Here is a 26,140-nt window from a genome sequence, read left to right as displayed (position 1 = left end):
TCTGCCCTCAGCCCACATAGATAGTTGGTGACATCTCTAATGAAAGGGTTGCTGGGACAGATCCAGTGAATGTCTTTGGTGTTTGTGCACATGCTGAGATTGGGGACCAGGTAGAGTGAGGGGTTGTCGTCGTGGTAGGCGAGTGTGGGTGGCGTTCGGAGGTGTACGTGTGTGTTACCCTCCCAGAATCCCACATTCAATACGGTTTTTAAACGGTACACATTCTGCTTTTCAATGATTGGTAGGTTTAGGATAAATCCTAACTCTAGGTTCTGTGGGTTCACAGAGATCGGAATAGCACTGCCGAGACTATATGCCAGATGTACCTGTGAAGGTTGTACAACAGTGGTGGTAGTGGTCTTGAGAATCTGTTCAACCAGTGTTAGTGGAACTAAGTACGTGGGGATCTTCCCGGTACTGAGGCTACTCACGGAGGAACTGACTTCTCTAAGGAGATCTTGCATAAGATCCCTGACTATTCGCACATACGTTATGTCCTCACTGACGATACTTGACAAGGTTGTTAAGGCATGCAAGGTGTTATTGATTAAAGCAGAATGCAAGTTTACAGTGAGTATGGTTCCCTGAACCGTTTTGGTCAAGCCTTGTAACTGTTCACTCTGTATTAGGAGTCTCTGTTGGATTTCCGGCATTTCTTCTTCGAGTTCCCCGACATGTCTCTGAAGGGCCTTCAGGCTGACCGAGTTGGCTGCGGAGAGGCCAATCGAGAACAGCGAGCCGATGCCTGCTGCTGCGGAGAGCAGTGCACCGAGGAACCGCTTGGGTCGCTTACCGTCGCTGAGGTCTTTCTCAGTGACCATGAATTTGTCCAACTGTTCAAGCATGTGAACCGTTGCCTGTTTCGCATGCTCGATGGTGTCGGTGGTCTGGATTCCGCTTAGCCTTCCCTCAGTCAGCTGGGGGGGCTTGCGGATGTGGTTGCGGTATACATCCCAGGGGTCTAGGCGCACGTAGAACCTCTGGGTGTATAAGCCGCACCGGGTGATGAGAAGTCCAGGCGACCCCTGAAGGATGATGCCCGTTGGGGGGCCTGGTTCAACTATCACCATGGATGAGGTGACTCGGAGGCTGAGCAGGATGCCAAAAATCCAAGGGAGATCCATCCTGGAACAGATGAAGCGGAGAGATGTGATCACTATTGGGGAGTGGATGGTGGTAGCAGGGTTAGTGCATGCAGGGTGTTATTTGCATGCAAGTTGCCAGGCCCTACTAGTGAGCTTGTTATTGGTCTTGGCCGAGAAGTTCTCCCCCCTCGCTTGGAGGGGTTTCAACCTCTCGGCCCGGGAGACTGAATGGCTTGAATGGTTTGATCTGATTTGCATGGACCCATTTGTATACCGGGGGTTGTCTTGGCTTTGGGATCCTGATCCGGTAAGCCACCGGTGACAGTTTCCCCACGATTTCAAACGGGCCCGACCACCTCGGGAGGAACTTCCTTGAGGTCCCTGCGGGATGAGCATATTTGAAGTAGAACACCTTGTCGCCCACCTGGTACTCCTTTGGGGATGCAGCGCGATCATAGTAGGCCTTTGCCCCCTGAGCGCTGGCTTCCAAGTTTCCTTGGGCCCAGGAGAAGGTGGTTTTAAGGTGTTCCCGCAAATCGGTCACGTATTGATGTGCAGTGTAGGCTGTGGCCACACTGACATCTTCGGGGTGGTACAACAAGTGGAGTGGAAGGGTCATTTCCCTGCCGGTCATCATCTCAAAGGGAGTGACTCCTGTGGAGCGGTGCGGGGTGGACCGAATGGCCATGAGCACCAGGGGGAGTTTCACGTCCCAATCCTTACCATTGCTGCTGACATACTTCCTGAGCATGTGCGTGATGGTACGGTTGGCCCGTTCAACTTGACCAGATGACTGGGGGTGGTATGCCAGATGGAATTTTACCTCCACTCCTAAGATGTGGTACAGGTTTGTCATGACTTGGGACGTGAAGTGAGTACCTCTGTCGGAGTCGATGGAAAGGGGAAGTCCCCAGCGGCTGAACACGTGGTTCAGAAGGAGCACAGCGGTCGTGGTGGCTGTGTCGTTGGGTGCTGGGAGGCACTCGACCCACTTGGTGAAGGAGCAAGTGACTGTGAGGAGGTATTTGTTACCTCTGGCGGACTTGGGGACAGGTCCGACCCAGTCTACTTGCAGGTGCGACCACGGGAAAGTGACCCCCCTCCTTTGGAGTGGGGCTCGGTTCAGTGGTTGTGACGGTTGGAACTGGCAGCAAACTAGGCAGCTCTGGACGTATAGTTTGGTGTCATGGGCCATGGTGGGCCAGTATGCCACCTGCTGGAGGGTTTGGAGGGTTGCGTGGGAGCCGCGGTGGCCACCCACCGGTAAATCATGTGCGTGTGCTAACATGATTCCCCTGTGGTCGGTGGGAACCACCCAACGGGTGGGACCCTGGCCTTTAGTGTGAACCAACAAGCCCTTCTCTAGCGTCAGGTGTGGCAGCTCGCGGAAGAAGGCTTTCAGTTCGGTTGGGCTGCCCGCTGGAGCTTGTGGGGTCCCGTCCGTGTACAGGTCCCCCACCAGCTGTCGGACAATCACGAGCACGGGGTCTTGTTCCTGCATCGCGATCAGGTCTGCATCACTTGGCTTGCGTCCGAGGTGAAGTGTCTGTGCGTCAGCGTCGGCACCCTCTTGCCTCTCTCGCGCTTGCCTGCGGGTGATAGCGTTGACCCCACACGGTTGAGGAGGGAGCCACTCGTGTCGGAATTCCCAAGGCCTACCCTGTTCTGCCCCCAGCTTGGCTAAGCGATCAGCCTCATCATTCCCAGCTTTGTCGGGTCCTTCAACTTGGGAATGACCCTTGACCTTTTTCCAGTACACAGTCATTCCCTTGTCAGTGACGAGCTGGTCACATGTCAAAAACAGCTCGGCGTGTTTGACGTCTTTGTTCCGGGCATTCTTCATGCCATTCGCTTTCCACGTGGGGAAGTGCGAAATGAAGCTATGGCGGGCATAGTTCGAATCAGAACAAATCACCAGTTGTCTGATGGATTGCCCAGCTGCTTGCTGGAGGGCGATGACCACTGCTGCGATTTCGGCGTACTGACTGGTTTTCGGACCCAGCTGGAAGTGATCAGGCACCTCGCTTCTGCCGACCCAAACAATGCCCACGCCTGCCCTCATTTGGCTGTCGTGGTGGAAAGAGCAACCATCGACATAGACTTTCGGCATGCCGTCACAGATGTTTTCATCATGGTAATGATGATTGGAAGGGAGGGTCTGTGTCTTGACCAGGAGAGGTTGGATGTTGGACTGTCCCTCACAGTCACAATGTTGGCACGCAGCCAGACCTTGGCCCAAAGCCATTTTGTGGTTTTGTGCGTATTTAACCTCGATGTCATAACCTTGGAGTGCCATCATCCAGGCCGCGATGCGGCTGTTGGACACGCGTCCTTCCCTGAGACGTTGGCTGTTCAGGAAAGAGACTGGTTGATGGCAGGTTTCGATTGTCACCTTCTGACCCCCAATGTAGCTGCGGAAGTGCTCCACAGCCCAGACGGTGGCGAGGAGAGATTTCTCACAGTCGGAGAACTTAATCTCTACACTGCTAAGAGGTCGGCTGGCGTAGGCCACGACTCTCTTGTCTGTGTCGTACTTCTGTGCCAGAGCCGCGCTCAGGCATTGAGCAGAGAACCCTGCCTCAAGGAGGAACTCTTTGTCCTTATCTGGGTACGCCAGACAGGGTGCCACGCAGAGTTTCTCCTTCATGAGGCGGAAGGATTGTTCTTGGGGGGCTCCCCACTCAAAGGCCTTGTCTTTGCGGAGGAGTTCTGTGAGGGGTCTGGCAATGTCCGCATAATCCTCGATGAATTGACGGGAGTAGTTGCAGACCCCAAGAAAGCTCCTCAGTTCTGACACATTAGTTGGGGCTTTGATGTCTTGGATGGCGCGAATCCTCCCCGCTTGGGGTTCGATTCCGTCAGCGCCAACTGTTAACCCCACGTATTCAACCCTGGTACGGCACCACTGACCTTTGCGAAGTGCCAGTTTGGCGCCTGCCGCCAGGAGCTGGTTCAAGACGTGTCTTATCTCGGCTAAATGCTCCTCAAAGGTGCAGCTTCTCATGAGGATGTCATCCACATAGATGAGGTTGCCTCGGGCGGCGGCGTCACTCATCGCTTTGTGGAGGAAGATGTTGAACTCAGATGGTGAGTTTGAGTAGCCGAATGGGCACCGGTTCCAGGTGTACTGGCGGTTGCCAAAGGAAAAAGCAAGTTTGTACTGGTCAGATGGATCCACTTTCATGGTCCAAAATCCATTTGCCACGTCGACTGTGGAAAAGAAACGAGCACCTTTTACTTTGGCCAGCTCCTGATCCAGGTGGATCATGGGCCAGCGAGAAAGAGGAACCTGTTTGTTCAGCGGGCGATAGTCGATGGTAAGCCGCCATTTACCAGTGGGTTTTAATACTGGCCAGATTGGCGAGTTGTACGTCGAGTTGCACTCTCGGATAATGTTCTTCTCTCGCAGTTTGTCAAGGATCTCCTGGATGGATTCATAGGCAGCCAGCGGGATTCTGTACTGGCGTACGAAGGATGGTGGCGCCATTGGGTCGGTAGGAATGCGCACTAGGTGAAGGTCTGTAACCCCACAATCATGTGCATCCCTAGCAAAGATCGCTTGAAATTCGCGGAAAACATTTCTGAGTGCTTCTCGTTGTTCCCGTGTCGTGAGAGCATCTGCTTTTTCAAGTTGCTGCTCAATCTCTGACTCAAAACCAGAGTACGGTTCCTCCGGTGCAGACCCTGGCTGCCCACCGGGGTTCTCAGCACTTTCTGGTTGAGTCGCCAGCGCGTACACTATCATGTCACCTTCGGTGCTGAGGGTTGAACCACAGATTGCCTCCTGTGCGAGGGCTTCGTGACGAGCAATGGTGATCATGCGGGTGGGGAACGTGTACAACACCTTGTCGAGTGTCTCGTCCCTGATGAGGGATGGAGGTAGGTCGCCAATGACGGGCACCCTGAGCTCGAAGTCGTGAAATGAGCTGTCGACCAAGACGCCTAGTGGTTTTCCCGCATTCACCTGAACCGGATTGTGGGTCAGGTTCTGGACTAGCAGGTAGGCTGAGCGGTTGGTTAGCTCTAGAAGGGGTGTGCCACAAATTGTCAGGCAAAGGTCAGAAAAGCACGGTAAGGGTTGAAAGAATGCTTGTGGGCCAAGCATCCTCTGCCCCTTGAGAAGTGCGAGACGGATTGGGAACCCGGCTGTCCGTGCTGGAATTGTGGCTTCCAACTCACTAGCAGCGTGACACGCCTGCGGGATCGTCTGACCGGATGCCATTTGCTCCGGCTCGGTCGTCAGATGCTGCGTGTCCGCGCTCGCCAGTGACCACAAAACCTGGTTCACGGCGTCCAGCTGGACTCCAAGCCTGACAAGGAGATCCGCTCCTATGTGACAAGGAGGGCGGAGCTGCGGGACGACACTCATATAGTGCATGGCTTTCTTCTGCCCTATCTGCACGGAGAGGGCACATACACCAGTTGCTTTGATTAGTGTCTGCGGCGACCCTGCAGCAAGCAGGCGATGGCTGTGCTGCACTTGGACAAGGAGTGCGTTGTGTTGGCACAGATCCTTTAGAAGATCGGCATCAATGGCAGATTTCTCTGACCACAGAGCCAAGAGTGTCTCTGGGACCAAGGTCCCATTCAGGTGTACCCCCCCCACGATGTGGGGATTGTATAGTGGAGATCCATCGTTCGCCAGTGCGCATAGGAATGATGGATGCTCTCTCAGAGACTGATAGCTCCTAGACTGCCGCGACTGCTGGCCGTCAGGGAGCATGACAAGAGGGGTGTTTGAGCCAGATTCTTTGGAAGGCGTACACATGGGATTAGAACTTCTGGACTCGATGGCAGCGTTCATGCTGTCAGAAGAGGGAGGGTCCATGTCTGGACCGATTCGAGTCGGGTTGCGTACTTGGGCCCAAAGGTACCCGCGACGGCAATCGATCAGTGGGGCTAATCGGTTAAGGAGATCTTGGCCAATGAGTAATGGTTCTGTGTCCAGCGTGGTGACATAGATGGGATGCACCAAAGACATCTCTTGGAAAGTGACATCCACCCAGACGCGTTGGGTGATGGGTGAAGTGTCCTGAGTGAAGCTTCTGATGTTAATGCTGCAAGCTTCGACCTGCAGTGGCTTTCCAAGAGACAGCAGAGCTCTCGCAAGCTCGGCGAAGGTGGCTGAACACATTAGGCTTATTTCGGACCCGGAATCTAACAGCGCGAGGGCGTTTACACATCCTCCCACCACCACGGATGTGTAGATGCGGTTGGCGTTCTCTCGGTGCACGAGATTGCCTAAGAAAGTCAGGAACGGCAAATCGGTGGACTGGGAAGCTGTCGTTCTTGAACGTTCTCCCGCCTCACCTGTTTCTCCCCCCCACCCGACAAGGTAAACCTTGTTTGTGGTGGGTCGGGGCCGCCGCTCTAGTCAGGAGGGAGGGGGCCTACGTCCCCGTCCCCTTGAGGGGGGGTGGCGCCCCCTCTGGTTGGACAGGTCCAAGTTCTGTACAGCCTCTTTGATGCAGGTTTGAACCCACTGCTGTAGCTCAGTCTTTAACTGGTCAGCTCTGTAGCGACCGTGGTCCCTTTCCGAACCTTTCATTTTCCACTTTGAATTCGGGTCGGGCCCTTTCTTCGGTTGGAAGTTTTGTTCTGACCTGGCCCATTTTCCACCCTTTTGATTCGGTGGAATACCCTTCTGGCTCTGTTGTCCCCCCTTTTGATTTGGTTGTGCGCCTTTCTGCTCAGACGGAGAGGGTGTACCAGACCCTCCTCCAGCATTCGTTCTGGGTGTCGGCAACTCATCGCCCTCAAGCCTCAAATCCGTGTTTTCCCTTGGCTCCATTTCCAGGACCCTCTGGTCAATGTCAGGCTTCTTACCCGGGCATTGACGCAATTCCCACACCATCTGCGCGTGCTGGCGCAGTTCCTTCATGGTGGGTTTGGCGGTCCTGCAAAATAGAGCCACATCGAACCTCCCACTGTCGTGGAGGTTGTTGACAAACAGAGACTTGAAGGCGTGATCTTCCTCCAACCCCGGTGCATTGCGGCCTTGGAAGTAGGCCACTCGTAGGCGCCTGTAATACTCCTTTGGAGGTTCAGACTTCCGTTGGGTGATCGCGAATGCACCAAACGTTGCCGAAGCAGGGTCATTGTACAATGAATACTCTTCCCGGAGAGCCTGGCAGAGGGTGGAGTACCGGTCTCGGGTGTCTGGCGGCAGGGATTCCATGAAAACATGGACTGTTCTGGACGTTGTTTTCCAGAGAAGCTTTAGCTTCTCCCGCATGGAAGGACGTGCGATGTCGAGGAGGCAGCGTTCAACCTCACGGAGGTAGTCCTCGATACTCGCGTCCTTGTTGCTCGGGTCAAAGCGTTCGATGTCCTTTGCGAGGGATTCGAGCTGGCGGGTCCGGACATCCCACCCCCTCACGGGACTGGGGCCGTCAGAGTCCTCTGACGACAGTTCCCCGTGGACTGCTGTCTGACGCGGGTCGGGGCCGCTAGGGCCATACAAGGGAGGTCTACTGGGGTGTAGAGGCACCCTCCTGGACCCCTGCTCCCGACTGCTAGCGTCGCGTGGGGGCTGCAGATGGGAAGGAGTGGCGGAGTCGTCGAAGCGCACCGTGCTGCGGCTGCGCGTGGGCTGAAAAGAATCACCATCTAAGCTATATGAGGCGTCATACCTCTGCGTTGTGGCGCATGAGGAGTCGATAGTGCCAGACCTCTCTGGCGAAGCCAGATTACGACGACCCCAATTAGGGTCACGTTGCGCACCTAGGGTGGCAGTGTAAAGCTGGTGTCGGAGATTTTCTTCCCTCTCCATGCCCATCGCGATTAGCGACTGAGCTTCTTCTAGGTTTTCCTTTAACTCCTGGATCTGAGGCTCACTCTCTAGTGTGCACTCATCGACCTTCGTCTCCTTATGAGGAGGCAGAGCCCGTTGCTTCTCGGGCTCTGAAGGCTGACCCTCGTCCTTGGAGGCGTCCAGCTCCTGTCGGAGGCGAGCGTTGTCCTTGGATAGCCTCTGGTTGTCCAGACGCAGCCGATCCGTACGCTCCTCCGCCTCCTTTGACTGTAGCTCTGCTCTACGCTGGTAGAGCAGGCTGATCTGGCCCAGGACGTCCGGCACTGTACGTGCCGGCTTGTCCCCTGGGTTGTTGACAAAACTTACCAGCTCTCGGATCTTTTCTTCGCAAATCTCAACGCTGTAGCGTTCGAGATTTGCTTTCTCCTCCAAGGAGAGACGGACGAGGTGGGACACCACGTCTCGTATGGCCGGCTCAGTTAGCACCGGCGGAGCCTCGGCTCCCTGTGCCCGGGAACTCTTACCCTCCATTGAGTGGTTGAGATTTACGCCCGAAGTCAACAACGTTAGCTGTGGTTAACGGCAAATTAGCTTTGCTACTGCACAGGTAACGGCTGTACCTGTGTCTTACAAACCTCTCGGTTTCGTTAATTGCTCGAGCTGCACCCTATCCAAGTTAGTCAGATGCGTCTAACACCTTGGCGAGCAATATTGTTAGTGTCTATTAATCGTAGTCAGAAATCTTAACACAGCGTGTTAATCATGCGTAGAATGCAGGGAAAGCAAGGCACTAACCACTTCACAACTGATTTCACACCACAAGTGACTTTGTTCGACAGTGCTGAAAAAGTGTATCTTGAAAACCAATTCTGGGAGAATAAAGTTAACGGCTACACCTTAAGTGAACGATTCAGGATTATTTTGTGCAGTTATTCGTAACAATGCTGGTTTACAACACCCTCACACGGGGCACCATTATGTTGGGGTCAGCGTGTGATCAGAATATGCAAATTACCCTAGTGGTAGGCTACCGGAAGGTTCTACCCTGTCAGAGGTAATTTACATATAAACGAATCGCCAAACAGAAGTAAATTGTTATTTACGGGTTGACAATTACTGATCACTAGCGGTAGGCCACCAAAGTAATGGATTACTGGAGTAATAGATTACTAAGGTAATGTACCAAGTGTAAGTTATGCAAAGCTATAAAGGTTGATTGGAGTAAATAGTCAGTTATCGGCCAACAGCTTTGAGCTAAAAAGGGTCGCCTGACGGGAGGAACCTCCACGGGGTCCAATCGCGAAGGCGGTCCACCAGTGGCACGACCGGTCAACAGGCGTGACGGGTCACTCCTTTGTTGACAACTGCGGGTCAGTGGCGTGACCTACCGAAGCGCCTGTGGACCCACAGGAGGCGACTCGCTGGAGTAACCGGGGAAAAGCTCAAGCTGCGAAGGCGTCACAAATGGCTATTGACCTATCAATGAACAACGGTACTTGATTACGAGTGATGATTAAATTACGGAGAGCAACCTATGATTCAAGTTATCAATGAAACAAACCTGCGATTTGTAAGTCAATAACTGAGGGGAGGCTGAATTACTTCGGTGGAGTGGACCACCGAAGGTGATCTGCAAGTAATTTAGAATGGATTGTTAATCAAACAAGTTTGGTTATTTATCTAATAACAATCGGGAGTAATCAAGGAGGAGTTGGAATTAATTAAGTAGAGTCGGGGTTTACTAATTAAATACAATGAGTTATTTGAATGAGCTAAACCATTGAAATTGAATTAAATGCAGTTAGGATTATTAATTGGATAAACTTGCGCTTTATGAATTAATAATACTGGATAATTGGATGCTGAGATGCACGAAAACCACTTAAAAATGATTAAAAGCACTCTTGAGTATTAATTGAATAAATTGACTAATTTATTAATTAATAAAGCATACAAATTATCTATCTGCAACAAAAATAAATGAACACTAGCTTAGAGACAATTCAAGTTGTGATTAGGTTAACTGGGTAACAGATCAATCAATAATAGTGCGGGTAATTAACCACAGAAAATGCGATGAAACACTTAAAATTATTTAAAAGCAATGCGGGTTATTCCCGTGGAAAACCTGCATTCATTCGCCAACGCCTCCTAGGTGTGTTAAATTACCCAAAGCGTTAAAATCATTGAAATTGATTTAAACCATTCAAACTATTAATCAATTGAATATTACCGTTACTTAATCAAAGTCGGGGCACCAGCTGAAGTTAGGGTCTTAAACGAAACATCAGTCTTAAAAAAAGAAAGTTCAATTAAAATGTTTAAATTATTATTTCTGATTGAAATGATAATCGCAATTTAACTGAAGCAGGAAAGGAAGGCTGTAAATCCGAGCACTGACTGTTACAACCAGCAGTTGTCGCTGAAAAGCACACAAAAACCACCAAGAATCGTTCAATTCAACTATTAAGTGTTTATTAACAAACGTCTATTCCTAAATCATCAATCTATGAATCACATCTAATCAATAAACATCAAGCAAGATCTCATAAAACAACACAATACAAAACAAAGCCGGCTAATAAAGTGTGTGTGTGTGTGTGTGAGTGTGTGTGTGTGTGTGTGTGTGTGTTCGAGTGTGGGGGAGCGATGTGTGTGAGTGGGTGTGTGTGTGTTCGAGTGTGGGGAGCGATGTGTGTGTGTGTGTGTGCGGGTTTGTGGAGCGAAAGGGGCGTGACTTGGTGAGGGGGTAATGACCACGAACGTCCACCAGAGGGAGGTAGACGTCGGCGGTCCGGTGTAATCACCCGATCTGGCCACTAGGTGCGCGTCGGCGCGCGGGGCAGTTGTGATGACTTAATGCAACCACCAGATGGCGGTACGAGCGGTTGCAATTACCCACGCGACTACCAGAGGGCGCCAAACGGCTCGGCGACCCGGCGAGGAAATCGATGTGATTACCCACCCGGTCACCAGAGGCGCTCGGCGTGCTCTGCCTGGGATAGCGTGACGTCACTGAGCTCCGCACGGGCCGTAGCCGTCGGGAGCGCGCCGGATTCCTTGTGGCCGAGAAATCCGAGCCGCAGTGAACTACACACGGTCCCAGGGACGCACTGAAAGGAGGCGCTTGGAGGCAGCGGCGGCCGTACCGTGCGCTGGTTAGTGAACAGGGAAACAGAGGAGAAGAGGAGAGAGAGAGAGGAGAGAGGAGGGGGTGTCTGACTGTGTACACTGACGCGACCGCCTCAGCTACACGTACAGAGTCCAAAAACGGCTGTTCAGGCAGATATGGACTCTGGGAGCAGAAGCGTGAGCTGAGGATGAGGAGGCTCGCGCGTGCGTGCGATGATTCGCGTGGATGGCCGTCCACGCGTAGACACAAAAGTACTCAGAAACAGGGATCGGCGTCCCAAAGTTACAAGTACCAACAATAAACACACAGCAATAATAATATCACGTTATTCTAATTCCTGCCCAGACTCTAAGCCTTACTTGGTTGGACGAGGGGGAAACGTGCTTCCGTGGCCAGGTGAAATCCGTCGATTTGTGGCCGCGGGCGGTTCTCTGGCGTCCCAGAAAATAGAGACCTGACGTGGACTACGGAGGGGAAACCCGTAGTGTGATCCGAGGGGCGATCAGCAGCTTCTTGCGGTGAGGGGGGGGGTGAAGAAGCGATGCTCAGGTCGGTCTGCAGACGAGCGTGCGGTTGCAGCGCGCGCTCGGGGTCCGGATGATGCAAACAAAAAGGGGGAAGAAAAAAAAGAAGGGGAAACCAAAAATAAAGGGAATTCCCGCTTTTCTTGAGCTCGTCCAGCGAGGTGAAGAAAATTCAGGCCCGGTCCAGGTGCGTTAACACGAGGCGCTTTGTCTCCTTACGAAAAGGTGCGTCTGGGTTGACGCGATTTCGTTTTGGAAGAGGCTGGATCTCTTCCCGGGCCTGAATTTATACCGTTATGATGTCTTCCGGGCTCCCCGCGGCGTTGGCCGTGGTTCAGCCAATCCACGCGGGGTTGGCTTGCGCGTCACCGGGCCGGTGACCCGGTGATGACGGGATTTTGGGTCCCCCTGCCGTCGAGCCGCAGTGCCGCAGCTAGAGGAGGGGGGACCCGGGGGGCCCCCCAGGGGGGGGTCATGTGATCAATGGCGAATTTTCCAGGGTTGAGCACATGGTTTCTTTGTTCTCAAAGAAACGTGGCTCACCCCCCTCCTCGCCCCCCCCCCTTCCTCATGAGGGTGAGTGAACAAAGGATTTTGGCTCCAACAAAGTACAACAAATACTAAACAGAATACTCATGAGAGCGTCTATCACTGCTCTCCTTTACACTCCTGGCTGGTTTCCTGTTTTCGATCCACTGAACACCGTCATTCCTCTTCCCTCCACTAGGGGAGCTGCTGAGGTTCAGACAGCAGGACCAGTAGACTCCCCAGTACTCGAGTACTTCTGCAGGGAGTACGGAAATGAAAAGCAAGCAGCATGTGTCAGAATCCACTGGGACCATGAGCAACCACATGGAGCAACTTTAACCTGCAGCAACCACATGGAGCAACTTTAACCTGCAGCAACCACATGGAGCAACTTTAACCTGCAGCAACCACATGGAGCAACTTTAACTTGCAGCAACCACATGGAGCAACGTTATCCTGCAGCAACCACATGGAGCAACGTTATCCTGCAGCAACCACATGGAGCAACTTTAACTTGCAGCAACCACATGCAGCAACTTTAGCCTGCAGCAGCAACTTTAGCCTGCAGCAACCACATGGAGCAACGTTAGCCTGCAGCAGCAACTTTAGCCTGTAGCAACCACATGGAGCAACGTTTGCCTGCAGCAGCAATTTTAGCCTGTAGCAACCACATGGAGCAACGTTAACCTGCAGCAGCAACTTTAACCTGCAGCAACCACATGGAGCAACGTTTACCTGCAGCAGCAACTTTAACCTGCAGCAACCGCATGGAGCAACGTTAGCCTGCAGCAGCAACTTTAGCCTGCAGCAACCGCATGGAGCAACTCTGGATGTCAACCACGCTGCTGCCAGCGAGCCACGGTGCTGCTAGCTAGCCAGGCTGCTGCTAGCGAGCCAGGCTGCTGCTAGCGAGCCAGGCTGCTGCTAGCGAGCCACGGTGCTGCTAGCTAGCCAGGCTGCTGCTAGCTAGCCAGGCTGCTGCTAGCGAGCCACGGTGCTGCTAGCTAGCCAGGCTGCTGCTAGCTAGCCAGGCTGCTGCTAGCGAGCCACGGTGCTGCTAGCTAGCCACGCTGCTGCTAGCGAGCCACGCTGCTGTTAGCTAGCCACGCTGCTGCTAGCGAGCCACGCTGCTGCTAGCTAGCCAGGCTCAGGCTGGTTGTCCATGTTGAAGGTCTGAGAAGAACCAGCGATCATCTCCTCAAGCAGCTCAAAGATCTGCTTCACTTCACTGGTGGAACCTTTAGAGCTTCAGGAGCTTTCTGGAAGTCTGAGACACACTGCAGGGACTATGCTAATGCTAACCTCCAGAGTCCTGCAGGGACTATGCTAATGCTAACCCCCAGAGTCCTACAGGGACCATGCTAATGCTAACCTCCACAGTCATGCTGGGGCCATGCTAATGCTAACCTCCACAGTCCTGCAGGGACAATGCTAATGCTAACCTCCAGAGTCCTGCAGGGACTATGCTAATGCTAATGACTGCAGAATGGGTGATGATAATGATGCGAATGCGCAGAATGAGTCTAATATTTGAAGATAATTCTACATTCTGACTCTTTTTCCTCCGTTTGTCCTCTAATGAACTGAGGACCAACCCGGGTCCCTGTGAAGGTCCCTGGACCCAGTAAACCACCAGAAGGACAAAGACCCAAAGACGACAGAGGAATTCATTCTGTTTCTTTATCACCGTCTGAAGGACTGATGTTTGTCTGGTTTTATACGATCCTTTTTCTCTATAAACTTCAACCGTTTATTTAAAGTTGTGTTCTTTGAACGGGGATTTCTGGTTTTCACCACCTTTAGTACCTGGTTCTATCTGAACCACAGAGATCTGATATTCAGTATTCAGTCTCGGTGATGCAGCTCTAGTGTGTCTCGGCTCCTTGTTCTCTGGATGAAAGGTGATTTACAAATACAGAGGGGGAAGGTTCTGCGCTCTTGGTCTCAGGCTGGATTTAATAACAGAACCTCATTCATCAGAACCGATTCCGTCCTGTTCCTTCATCTCCTCATATGTGTGATGAATCGAGGCTCATTCATCCTTTAACTGTAAAAAAGGGTGTTGAGGTCCGTCCCCGCCGCTCTGTCCCAAACGGAAGACGTGAGCGCAGGACCACATTCTGCTCTGCAAAGCCCCTCTATTGTTTAGAACAACTCGCTGTGACGGTGCGTTCAGGTGACACCGAAGAATTGGAACCAAGAGATGTCAACAGGAAACCTCTTCGTTCCAACAAGAACTGAAGAGATGTTCAACTCTTAGTCATTTTCTTCTTTTTCAATCAGTGAAAAACTATATTTGCCCCCAAGGAGGGTAATTCAAAGTTTGTATAGAGCAGCTAGTGCAAATAAATAGAGCAACAACAGACTATAACTACATCACTAGATAAATAAATACCAGTAATAGTACAAATGTGACAATAAAACCGTGAGCCAGATATAAATACAACAAAGAATGAAGGTCAAATGTTAAACCTGTACCAGCAAGAGATCAAAGGTTAAACCTGTACCAGCAGCAGGAGGTCAAAGGTTAAACCTGTACCAGCAGGAGGTCAAAGGTTAAACCTGTACCAGCAGGAGGTCAAACTTTAAACCTGTACCAGCAGGAGGTCAAATGTTAAACCTGTACCAGCAGCAGGAGGTCAAAGGTTAAACCTGTACCAGCAGGAGGTCAAAGGTTAAACCTGTACCAGCAGGAGATCAATGGTTAAACCTGTACCAGCAGGAGGTCAAAGGTTAAACCTGTACCAGCAGCAGCAGGAGGAGGTCAAAGGTTAAACCTGTACCAGCAGGAGATCAAAGGTTAAACCTGTACCGGCAGCAGCAGCAGGAGATCAAAGGTTAAATCAAATTAAATCAAAGGCTTCCATCTGAAAAGCTGATCCAATGATTTTTTTGTCTCGAGTACAGAACATATCAAGTACATTCGGATTTTATATATATATATATATATATATATATATATATATATATATACATATATCACAAAAGACTGCAGATTCCAAATGACGGTATATTAAATGTGAAGGAAAACTGAGATTAATGACGTTGGTAGTGTGAAGAAGTGAATTTTGGTTGCCGGTTCAGATTCCTGTGTTGGTCTGCGGGTGTTTTGCGGACCTGACGGGTCGAGCTGATGAGTTCCTCTGAATCCGAGCTGCTCTTCATTCTTGTTTCTCTTCCCTTTGTTGGTCAGACGGAGGTCATCAAGGGGCCGTGCGGCAGCGTGGGCATGACCTTCAGACACGTTCCGGCCAGCGAGGGCGACGCCGTGCACGTCAGCATCGAGACCGTCACGCCCAACTCCCCCGCAGCCGCCGCAGACCTGCAGAGGGGGGACCGCCTCATCGCCATCGGAGGTCCGGCGGCTCACCGCACTCAAATGTCATTGAGTACTGAAGGACGTGTCCCAACGTCTTTGAATGTCCTGCTTTGTCTGTTTCAGGGGTCAAAGTGACGTCCTCGGTTCAAGTGCCAAAACTATTGAAGCAGGCTGGAGACCGGGTGCTGGTGCTGTACGAGAGGCCGGTCCGTCACCAGACCCCCCCCTCAGGAAACCTGCCCACTCTGCAGGAAGGGTTCGGGCAGCTCGAGGAAACGGGGTTTGTTTCCCACCCAGGCGGCTACGAGGAAGACCCGGCCCCCATCACCACCCTCTCTGACATATCCGACAGCAAAGACATGGACTCTGAGTTTGAAGAGTTGATTGTGGACTCTAAATCTGGCCAGGCTGGTGGCTTGAACAGCAGTACCACGAATCCCAGTGACACCAAGGAGGATTTCCTACTGACAGTAAACCAAAGCCCCAGAAGGACTGTGGCCACTTTGGCCTCGAAGCCCCTCGGGTCCATATCACCCATCCTCAACCGTAAGCTCAACCTGGTGGGTCTCCAGTCACCGTTAAAGCCCCAGTCCAAAGAATCTCCAAAGCCCTCTCCACATAAGACCAGTAGTGATCCAGGGGAGGGTCTTCAGCGCCCCACAGTTCCACCCCCACCTCCTCCCGCTCGCCCCCCGGTCCCTCCAAGACCTCAGATCAGGCTTACATCAGCGTCCTCAGAAACCAGTCTCCTGGAAGGAGTGGATTCTGGCTCAGCGTCTCATGCTGCCGTTGCCCCGACCATGACGACCACCGTCAGCACTTCTGAGAAGTCCCCAGAAAGAGCTCCCCCTGGTGGATCCACTGAAGACCGAGTTGGTTCTGAGAAGGTCAGTATGAAAGCGACTGAAGCCAAGCAGCCTGCGAAGGCGGTGGAGTCCAGTGAGGAGGTGGTCAATCCTTCCACGGGGACCGGCAGCAGCAGGGCCGACCAGGCGAAAGACAAAGCTTCAGAGAGCTCCTGCAGTACCCGGGACAGTCTCGAAGAGCACTCCCTCTGGGAATCGCCCGAAACCATGTTTCGTAATCAGACGGCCCGCTGGTCCAAAGCTTCCGTGGTGTTTGAAGTGGAAAGCAACCAAAAGTACCTTAATGTGGCCCTGTGGTGCAAAGACCCCTTTAAGCTGGGCAGCTTGTTGTGCCTGGGCCACGTCAGCCTGCAGCTGGAGCACGTCGCCCTGGAATGTATGGCCACGTCTTCAGCAGAGTACCAGAGCACCTTCAGGCTGGGGCCTCCGGAACCCCGGGCCAACGTCAGCCGCACCGCGCTGCGCAGCCTCAGCACTCACAAGGGCTTCAACGAGAAGCTCTGCTACGGAGACCTGACCCTGAACTTCTGCTACCTGGCGGAGGGCGAGGTGGAGTGTCCAGGGGGGGCAGCAGAGAGGGAGCGTGAGGGCAGCCTCCATGATGAGGACTTGAGGGAACGGGAGAAGGACCCCGTCGCTTCGGCGCCCCGCGATGAGCTGCCCTACGGCGCCATGCAGTTAGCGGAGGTCCGGCACAACTTCCAAGACACGCAGTTCCAGAACCCCACCTGGTGCGAGTACTGCAAGAAGAAGGTTTGGACCAAGGCGGCCTCACAGTGCATGATCTGCGCCTACGTCTGCCACAAGAAGTGTCAGGACAAGTGCCTCGCTGAAAACCCTTTCTGTGTGGCGGCGGCCGAGCGGCGTGGCGCCGACCCCGAGGCCAAGTCCACCATTAACCGCGCCACCACCGGCCTGACGCGCCACATCATCAACACCAGCTCCCGCCTGCTGAACCTCCGACAGGTGCCCAAGACCCGGATTGTGGAGCAGGTGACGGACGTGGCGCCCGGAGCGGTGGAGCCTTCGCCCAAGCAGACCCCCAACACGTCGGACAACGAGAGCAGCGACACGGAGACCTACACCAGCGGCGCCAGCCCCTGCAAGCAGCCCGCCGGCTCCGGCAGCAGCAAGCTGGTGCGCAAGGAGGGCGGCCTGGACGACAGCGTGTTCATCGCCGTGAAGGAGATCGGCCGGGACCTGTACCGGGGGCTCCCCACTGACGAGCGCTCCCAGAAGCTGGAGCTGATGCTGGACAAGCTGCAGCAGGAGATCGACCAGGAGCTGGAGCATAACAACGCCCTGCTGCTGGAGGAGAGGGAGGCCGCGGACCACCGCCGCAAGGCCCTCATCAGCACCGCCTTGTCCAAGTCCGGGGAGCGGCTCCAGGCCCTGACCCTGCTCATGATCCACTACCGGGCCGGCATCGAGGACCTGGAGTCGGTGGAGAGCACGTCTCCTTCGGAGCAGCATGGCTTCAAGGGCAAAGCGGAGAGCCTGGAGGAGGAGGCGCTGATGGGTCCGGAGGTGTACGACAGTGACATGTGCAGCCCGGTGGAGGTGCCGCTGCTGGACGACATCACGGAGGAGCAGATCTGTGTGGAGGCGCTCCACTGAGCCACGCCCCCCCCCCCCCAGTCCAGCATGGACACCCTGTGCTTCGAGCTTGTGCCTGCCTGCCAGCAGCATCCGGTCCATGGTGTGACGTTCAGCGGGCCGTTGGAACTGTGGGGGATGTAAGGGAACGGCGCTCCGGTCACCTGGCGGAGTCTGGTGGTGGACGTTACTCCCTTCTTTTGATTTGCACATTGTGACGTGGGTTCTGTAGAGGGTTCTCCGGGGGTCTTTGAAGGGAAGCTGGAAAGCTGCTTGGTTCTGCTGCACGTTTGTCTTCTGGTTTTATTTCCGGGCTTTAAAGTGTCACTGTGAGCATTTAGGTTAGTTTGCTTTAGTGTGAAACAGGAAACCAACTAACCAGTGAAGGTCACGACAACATCAAATACCTTTTGGAAAGTTGAGTGAGTGAAAAATCCTCCATGCTTGTTTTAAAATCACACTTCAGGCTTGTTTAAAAGACTAAATCTGTGATGTTTGTAGTAAAAAAGTTAACGAGCCTAATTCATCCTGTAATACCACTTTGTACCACCTGACGGTGTCGCGAGTTACTCGTTCTAGTCATATCGTCTCGTGGAATTAGATGAGAGCTGACGCAGACTAAACGTGCCTCAGTGCTGCCACCTGGTGCACACAAAGGGCCTGACATGAATCGGACCTCCTGTACGTCCAGCGCTTTAGTTTGTCCTGATTTTGGTTGAAGGTCACGTCAAAGAACATTTATGCAATTTTGTACAAAGGCGGCAATGAATGTACCTGAATTCCGACCAGAACAAGATGATTTCTAGATTCTGTTCATCCTTTAATTATTCTGTGTATATTTGTAAGAGATAGTTGGGAGGACAGGACACCCCGGGGTGTGTTTGTCTCTTTCTGTCTTCACTCTGGTGGGAAATGGTGTCATTTCCTTTTGAAATGCGATTAAAGTGACTTGGAGTCAAACTAAGATCCAAACAAACCTGAGGCCTGATTTTAAAACCAGTTTCACTCGCGGGTTCCTGATGGAGCCGGGTTGAACCCGGGAGGTTCTCCAGAACCCCGACGTTGGACCGCGGCGTGGCACAAACAGTAACATTGCTCGTTTTGGTTGGTTGCTTTGTGTTTGATTGTGCAACTGAATTAGTTGTTCTGTTTCTATTTGCTTCAATCAGCCGGTCACACTTTACCACGTCACATGCTGCTGATCTCCACTCCAGGGTGGAGCTGGATGATGCTCCTCCTCTCCAGGGTGGAGCTGTGAAGCTGGATGCTCCTCCTCCACTCCAGGGTGGAGCTGTGAGGCTGGATGCTCCTCCTCCTCTCCAGGGTGGAGCTGTGAAGCTGGATGCTCCTCCTCCACTCCAGGGTGGAGCTGGACGCTCCTCCTCCTCTCCAGGGTGGAGCTGTGAAGCCGGATGCTCCTCCTCCACTCCAGGGTTGAGCTGGATGCTCCTCCTCCACTCCAGGGTGGAGCTGTGAGGCTGGATGCTCCTCCTCCACTCCAGGGTGGAGCTGGACGCTCCTCCTCCACTCCAGGGTGGAGCTGGACGCTCCTCCTCCTCTCCAGGGTGGAGCTGTGAAGCCGGATGCTCCTCCTCCACTCCAGGGTGGAGCTGGACGCTCCTCCTCCTCCCCAGGGTGGAGCTGGATGATGCTCCTCCTCGCCAGGGTGGAGCTGGATGCTCCTCCTCCACTCCAGGGTGGAGCTGTGAGGCTGGATGCTCCTCCTCCTCTCCAGGGTGGAGCTGGACGCTCCTCCTCCTCTCCAGGGTGGAGCTGTGAAGCCGGATGCTCCTCCTCCACTCCAGGGTGGAGCTGGACGCTCCTCCTCCTCCCCAGGGTGGAGCTGGATGATGCTCCTCCTCTCCAGGGTGGAGCTGTGAAGCTGGATGCTCCTCCTCCACTCCAGGGTTGAGCTGGATGCTCCTCCTCCACTCCAGGGTGGAGCTGTGAAGCCGGATGCTCCTCCTCCTCAACTCCAGGGTGGAGCTGTGAAGCTGGATGCTCCTCCTCCTCCCCAGGGTGGAGCTGGATGCTCCTCCTCCTCCTACCCAGGGTGGAGCTGTGAAGCTGGATGCTCCTCCTCCTCCCCAGGGTGGAGCTGGATGCTCCTCCTCCTCACAAGGGTGGAGCTGCTGGTCTGATCTGAGCTGCTCCTCCTCCACTCCAGGGTGGAGCTGTGGCGCTGGATGCTCCTCCTCCACTCCAGGGTGGAGCTGGACGCTCCACCTCCTGCAGCAGGAAGTGGAGCTGGACCTGAGAAGTGGACATGAGAAGACATGACAGAAGCTGCCGTCCTGTATGAGAAGGAGCTTCCTGCTACTCCAGAGCGAGTACTTCGTAGTAAAATGTGACCTCAGGAAGGAGTTTCTCTCAATCAGTGTGTTTTATTGTACCTTCTTTTTCCGTGGCGTGTTGAGCTGTGTGTCTCCACCTTTTCTTCTCCACCCAAACATTCTGTGTTGCTCTGACGGCTGACGGACCAGCCGTCCTTGTCTCTGAAGGTTTCTGGTTCCTGGGCCACTCTCATCCGTCCTGTCCAAAGACACACCTTGAGGACACCTTGAGGACAATCCTCTCTCCAGAGTATTTAGAGAGTAAGAGGCTCTTCAATCACTGCTGAGTTCAAGCTCAGAGTACAAACTCTGGGTTGTTCCTACCAAGGTTCCAGACTTCCTACCAAGGTTCCAGACTTCCTACGAAGGTTCCAGACTTCCTACCAAGGTTCCAGTCTCCTGTTGCCTGAGTCGGCTCATAGGCAACAGTCAATACCTGACCAGAATCTGTCCAATACCTGACCAGTACCTGTCCAATACCTGACCAGTACCTGTCCAATACCGGACCAATACCCGTCCAATACCTGACCAATACCCGTCCAATAACGGACCAGTACCCGTCCAATACCTGACCAGTACCCGTCCAATACCGGACCAATACCCGTCCAATAACGGACCAGTACCTGACCAATACCTGACCAGTACCCGTCCAATAACGGACCAATACCTGACCAATACCCGTCCAATAACGGACCAGTACCTGTCCTATACCATCCAATACCGGACCAGTACCTGTCCAATACCTGACCAGTACCCGTCGAATACCTGACCAGTACCCGTCCAGTACCTGTCCAATACCGGACCAATACCCATCCAATACCGGACCAGTACCAGACCAATACCTGTCCAATACCCGAACAATACCTGACCAGTACCTGTCCAATACCGGACCAGTACTTATCCAATATCTGTCCAATACCGGACCAGTACCTGTCCAATACCCATCCAATACCTGTCCAATACCCGACCAATACCTGACCAGTACCTGTCCAATACTTGTCCTATACCCGTCCAATACCTGACCAGTACCTGTCCAATACTTGTCCTATACCCGTCCAATACCTGACCAGTACCTGTCCAATACCGGACCAGTACTTATCCAATATCTGTCCAATACCTGACCAGTACCTGTCCAATACCTGACCAATACCGGACCAGTACCGGACCGTCTTTAATCCAGGCTGTAGGTTTCCATTGGTCTGGATTACAGGTGACTCACTGACGTCCAGGTTTTTGGATGAAGACGTATTAAATGTCCGGCCGAGCTGAGGGAGGTGGACATCCTGGACCTGGTCCAGCCAGCATTTGAAGACGAAGCTGAAGGAAGGACAACGTCCATTCAGTCATTCAGTCCAGCCTCTCCTCTCATTGGTCAGTTCTTCATGTGAGCCTTGGCTGAACCGGAACCAGGAACCCAGCAGGGGGTCTTCAGGACGGCTGCAGCGCTTCAATAAGAGGTCAAAGGTCACAGATGCCTTTGTCACGGTCCAGCAGATGGTCTGGTGTACATCTGGAGGAAACTCAGATTAAAGCGGGATTATCTCCGGCCGGTCTGGAGACACCCGGCGCTTTGGTTCTGTATGTTGGTGAGAGTGGGCGTGGCCACAGTCTGGTCACTTCGGACAGAGCCAATCAGAGAGGTCGTCTTCGTCTCCTGGTTGCACAAGAGTTGCACCTTTTTAAAATTTGACCTTTTTAGGAGAATAAACGTGAGCTGAGCTGCTGATGGACGTCCCTCTGGAGAGTAAAACATGAGACCTGGTCCACTGCTTCACTGGTCCTCTGCTTCTCTGGTCCACTGGTCCTCTGCTCCACTGGTCCACTGCTTCTCTGGTCCACTGCTTCTCTGGTCCACTGCTTCTGTGGTCCACGGCTTCACTGGTCCACTGCTTCACTGGTCCACTGCTTCTGTGGTCCACTGCTTCTCTGGTCCACTGCTTCACTGGTCCACTGCTTCTCTGGTCCACTGCTTCTCTGGTCCACTGCTTCTGTGGTCCTCTGCTTCACTGGTCCTCTGGTCCACTGCTTCACTGGTCCACTGCTTCTCTGGTCCACTGCTTCACTGGTCCACTGCTTCTCTGGTCCACTGCTTCTCTGGTCCACTGCTTCTGTGGTCCTCTGCTTCACTGGTCCTCTGGTCCACTGCTTCACTGGTCCACTGCTTCTCTGGTCCACTGCTTCACTGGTCCACTGCTTCTCTGGTCCACTGCTTCTGTGGTCCACTGCTTCTCTGGTCCACTGCTTGTCTGGTCCACTGCTTCTCTGGTCCTCTGGTCCACTGCTTCTGTGGTCCACTGCTTCACTGGTCCACTGCTTCTCTGGTCCACTGCTTGTCTGGTCCACTGCTTCTCTGGTCCTCTGGTCCACGGCTTCTCTAGTCTACTGCAGCTGAAAGTGAGTGAGCCTAAAGGTCAGAGGTCAGCCTCCACCCCAGAAACACTTCCTCTTCCTCTGTGGAGTCTTCATCAGGCCTGAGGGCCGAAGCTGACACTCATTTCATTCCTTCCTGCTGGAGAGACCAGCTGGCTGCTCCCTGGATCCTCCTCGACCCACTGGATCTCCCTCAATCCTCCTCGACCCACTGGATCCCCCTCGATTCTCCTTGATCCTTCTTGACCCACTGGATCTCCCTTGATCCCCCTCTATTCTTCTTGATCCTTATTGATTCTTCTTGATTCTTCTTGATTCTTCTTGATCCCCCTCGATCCATCTTGATCCTTCTTGATCCCCCTCGATCCTTCTTGATCCCCCTCGATCCTTCTCGATCCTTCTTGATCCCCCTCGATCCTTCTTGATCCTTCTTGATCACCCTCAATCCTTCTTGATCCCCCTCGATCCTTCTTGATCCGCCTCGATCCTTCTTGATCCCCCTCGGTCCTTTATGATCCTTCTTGATCCCCCTCAATCCTTCTCGATCCTTCTTGATCCTTCTTGATCCACCTCGATCCTTTTTGATCCCCCTCGATCCTTTATGATCCTTCTTGATCCCCCTCAATCCTTCTCGATCCTTCTTGATCCTTCTTGATCCACCTCGATCCTTTTTGATCCCCCTCGATCCTTTATGATCCTTCTTGATCCCCCTCAATCCTTCTCGATCCTTCTTGATCCTTCTTGATCCACCTCGATCCTTTATGATCCCCCTCAATCCTTCTTGATCCCCCTCAATCCTTCTCGATCCCCCTCAATCCTTCTCGATCCCCCTCGATCCTTCTTGATCCCTCTCGATCCTTTATGATCCCCCTCGATCCTTTATGATCCTTCTTGATCCCCCTCGATCCTTCTTGATCCCCCTCGATCTCTGAGTAAACGTCCAGATTGTTCAGTATTCTTGTAGAAGCCGAAGTCGATAATCAGGAATGAATCTCCTTGACTTAGGTTCTTTGGGAAGCCGTGTTGTCTGTGTCCTCGTCTGTCTGGTGGTGGGACCTGGGGGGACGTAGGGACCAGGGAGAAGAGCCCATTCATTCATTCATTCATTCATTCCTTCATTCATTCATTCATTCATTCATTCATTCCTTCATTCATTCCGTCGGTGCAGCCTGAGAAGCACTGCTTGCTACTGCTGTTAACGCTCACACGGCCTCCAGCAGCTGACGGTGCTGCTGCAGCTGACGGAGCTGCTGCTGTTAACGCTCACACGGCCTCCAGCAGCTGACGGAGCTGCTGCAGCTGACGGAGCTGTCCTCCTTTAGGTGGGTGTGTGTACCTGAGGGACGCTCTACTTCAGTTCTCCAGAAAGTCTCATGTGATGAAGCTTTATTGTACATAAGCTGAATAAACCCGATGAAATGAGTTCTCCGTCTCGTTCCTTCAACTCCAACGTCTCGGCGACTCTGAGCTCCAGAATCCAGGAGGAGAATCAAGTCCTGCAGCCGCGCAGCGTTCCTGTGGACCAGCTGATCCATCTGGAACCTTCTAGGTTAACCTCTTGGTTCTCTAGACGTTCCTCTGGAATCCCCGTTCATTGGACACGTCCCTCAGTCTGTCTCTGGACTCAAGATCCGGTCCAGACACACACTTCACTGACACGAGCACATTTAAGATAATCTCACTCATTAAGCACAAGTCAAGTCACTTTTATTATATTTATATAGCAACTGCTATATTATATACACGTATATTTATGTAGTACTTGCTGCCACTCGGCCTGACGAGGAGGAATAACACACACACACACACACACACACACACACACACACACACACACACACACACACACACACACACACACACACACACACACACACCAGCTGTATACAACGTCCACTATAATAAAACACAATTGAGATGAGTGAATATTTCTACTCTTCTCGGGTCAGAGGGTCGATCTTCTGATCAATAATCCATAGAGGTCAGAGGGTCGATCTTCTGATCAATAATCCATAGAGGTCAGAGGTCAGAGGGTCGATCTTCTGATCAATAATCCATAGAGGTCAGAGGGTCGATCTTCTGATCAATAATCCATAGAGGTCAGAGGTCAGATGTTCCCTTTAGCTTCTATTTGGTTCCGTGTTGGTTGATCAGATAAAGGAACCTCAGCGTGTGTGTTTACCGTCACCAGGCGGTCTGCAGACAGTCTTCTGGTTCGTGCAGTGACCTGCTGCATGCGGTGGACTCGGACCGGCAACGCGTTGCATTGCCTAACGAGCAAATGGCAACGGAAGCAAAGCAAAGCTGCGTCACTGAGATTGCTTCTAAACACGAGGAAATACAGAGCAGGCGCCCAGAGCGCAGACCTTCACCAACACCACCTCTGGGAACTGAGTTGCCATCACTAGCATGTTAGCCATTAGCTCATATCAGCGCTAACTAGCCTGTTGGATGGCAACGTCCCTGTGTGGGGGACACAGATAAACCACTACCTGAGTCGATGGACCCACACCGGGGGTTAGCAGTGTGCTAGCAGTGTGCTAGCAGTGAGTGAGCGGTGTGCTAGCAGTGAGTGAGCGGTGTGCTAGCAGTGAGTGAGCAGTGTGCTAGCAGTGAGTGAGCGGTGTGCTAGCAGTGAGTGAGCGGTGTGCTAGCAGTGAGTGAGCGGTGTGCTAGCAGTGAGTGAGCGGTGTGCTAGCAGTGAGTGAGCGGTGTGCTAGCAGTGAGTGAGCGGTGTGCTAGCAGTGAGTGAGCAGTGTGCTAGCAGTGAGTGAGCGGTGTGCTAGCAGTGAGTGAGCGGTGTGCTAGCAGTAAGGTGCAAACAGTGAGTGAGCGGTGTGCTAGCAGTGAGTGAGCGGTGTGCTAGCAGTGAGTGAGCGGTGTGCTAGCAGTGTGCTAGCAGTGAGTGAGCGGTGTGCTAGCAGTGAGTGAGCGGTGTGCTAGCAGTGAGTGAGCAGTGAGTGAGCGGTGTGCTAGCAGTGTGCGAGCAGTGTGCTAGCAGTGTGCTAGCAGTATGGTGCTAGCAGTGTGCTAGCAGTGAGTGAGCAGTGTGCTAGCAGTGAGTGAGCGGTGTGCTAGCAGTGAGTGAGCAGTGAGTGAGCGGTGTGCTAGCAGGCGGCTCATGGCAGCGGCTCCCTCCCTTGGTGCAGCAGCACTGACTGAGCTCCAGAGTGTCCACAAGGTTCACTACTACAGCCATGGATTACTGGAGGCGTCTGCAGCCTCCTGTTCTCATCCCAGAAGAAGAAGAAGAAGAAGAAAGTCCAGCAGAGACTCAGCCGGCTGCAGAACAACAAGCTTTTTCTGTAGGACTGTTCATACTCCAATTAGAAGCTGCAGAACTCACAGACCACGCCCCTCACGACAGGCCACGCCCCCTCATAGCAGACCACGCCCCTCACAGCAGGCCACGAGGAGGATGGATTGGCCTTAAGGGAGGATGAAGAGGCCTTAAGGGAGGATGAAGAGGCCTTTAGGGAGGATGAAGAGGCCTTTAGGGAGGATGAAGAGGCCTTAGCCTTAAGGGAGGATGAAGAGGCCTTTAGGGAGGATGAAGAGACCTTAAGGGAGGATGAAGAGGCCTTTAGGGAGGATGAAGAGGCCTTAAGGGAGGATGAAGAGGCCTTAAGGGA

The 26,140-nt window shown here is 53.1% G+C and overlaps 1 protein-coding gene across 1 annotated transcript in view; it reads left to right on the top strand.

Moving 5' to 3' along the window:
* The window catches only part of pdzd8 (PDZ domain containing 8), an 81,845-nt gene extending 57,920 nt beyond the window's left edge, over positions 1-23,925 (top strand). Inside the window, exons 4-5 of the mRNA XM_080493915.1 lie at positions 15,218-15,380; positions 15,467-23,925. Of these exons, the coding sequence (XP_080350041.1) occupies positions 15,218-15,380; positions 15,467-17,826 (2,523 nt within the window). The 3' untranslated portion in view covers positions 17,827-23,925. The remainder of the gene's footprint in view (positions 1-15,217; positions 15,381-15,466) is intronic.
* The last annotated feature ends 2,215 nt before the right edge of the window (positions 23,926-26,140 follow it).

Source organism: Lipophrys pholis, assembly GCF_963383615.2.
Source record: "Lipophrys pholis genome assembly, contig: SCAFFOLD_28, whole genome shotgun sequence".
Taxonomy (NCBI): Eukaryota; Metazoa; Chordata; class Actinopteri; order Blenniiformes; family Blenniidae; genus Lipophrys; species Lipophrys pholis.
This window is presented reverse-complemented; position numbering and strand designations above follow the sequence as displayed.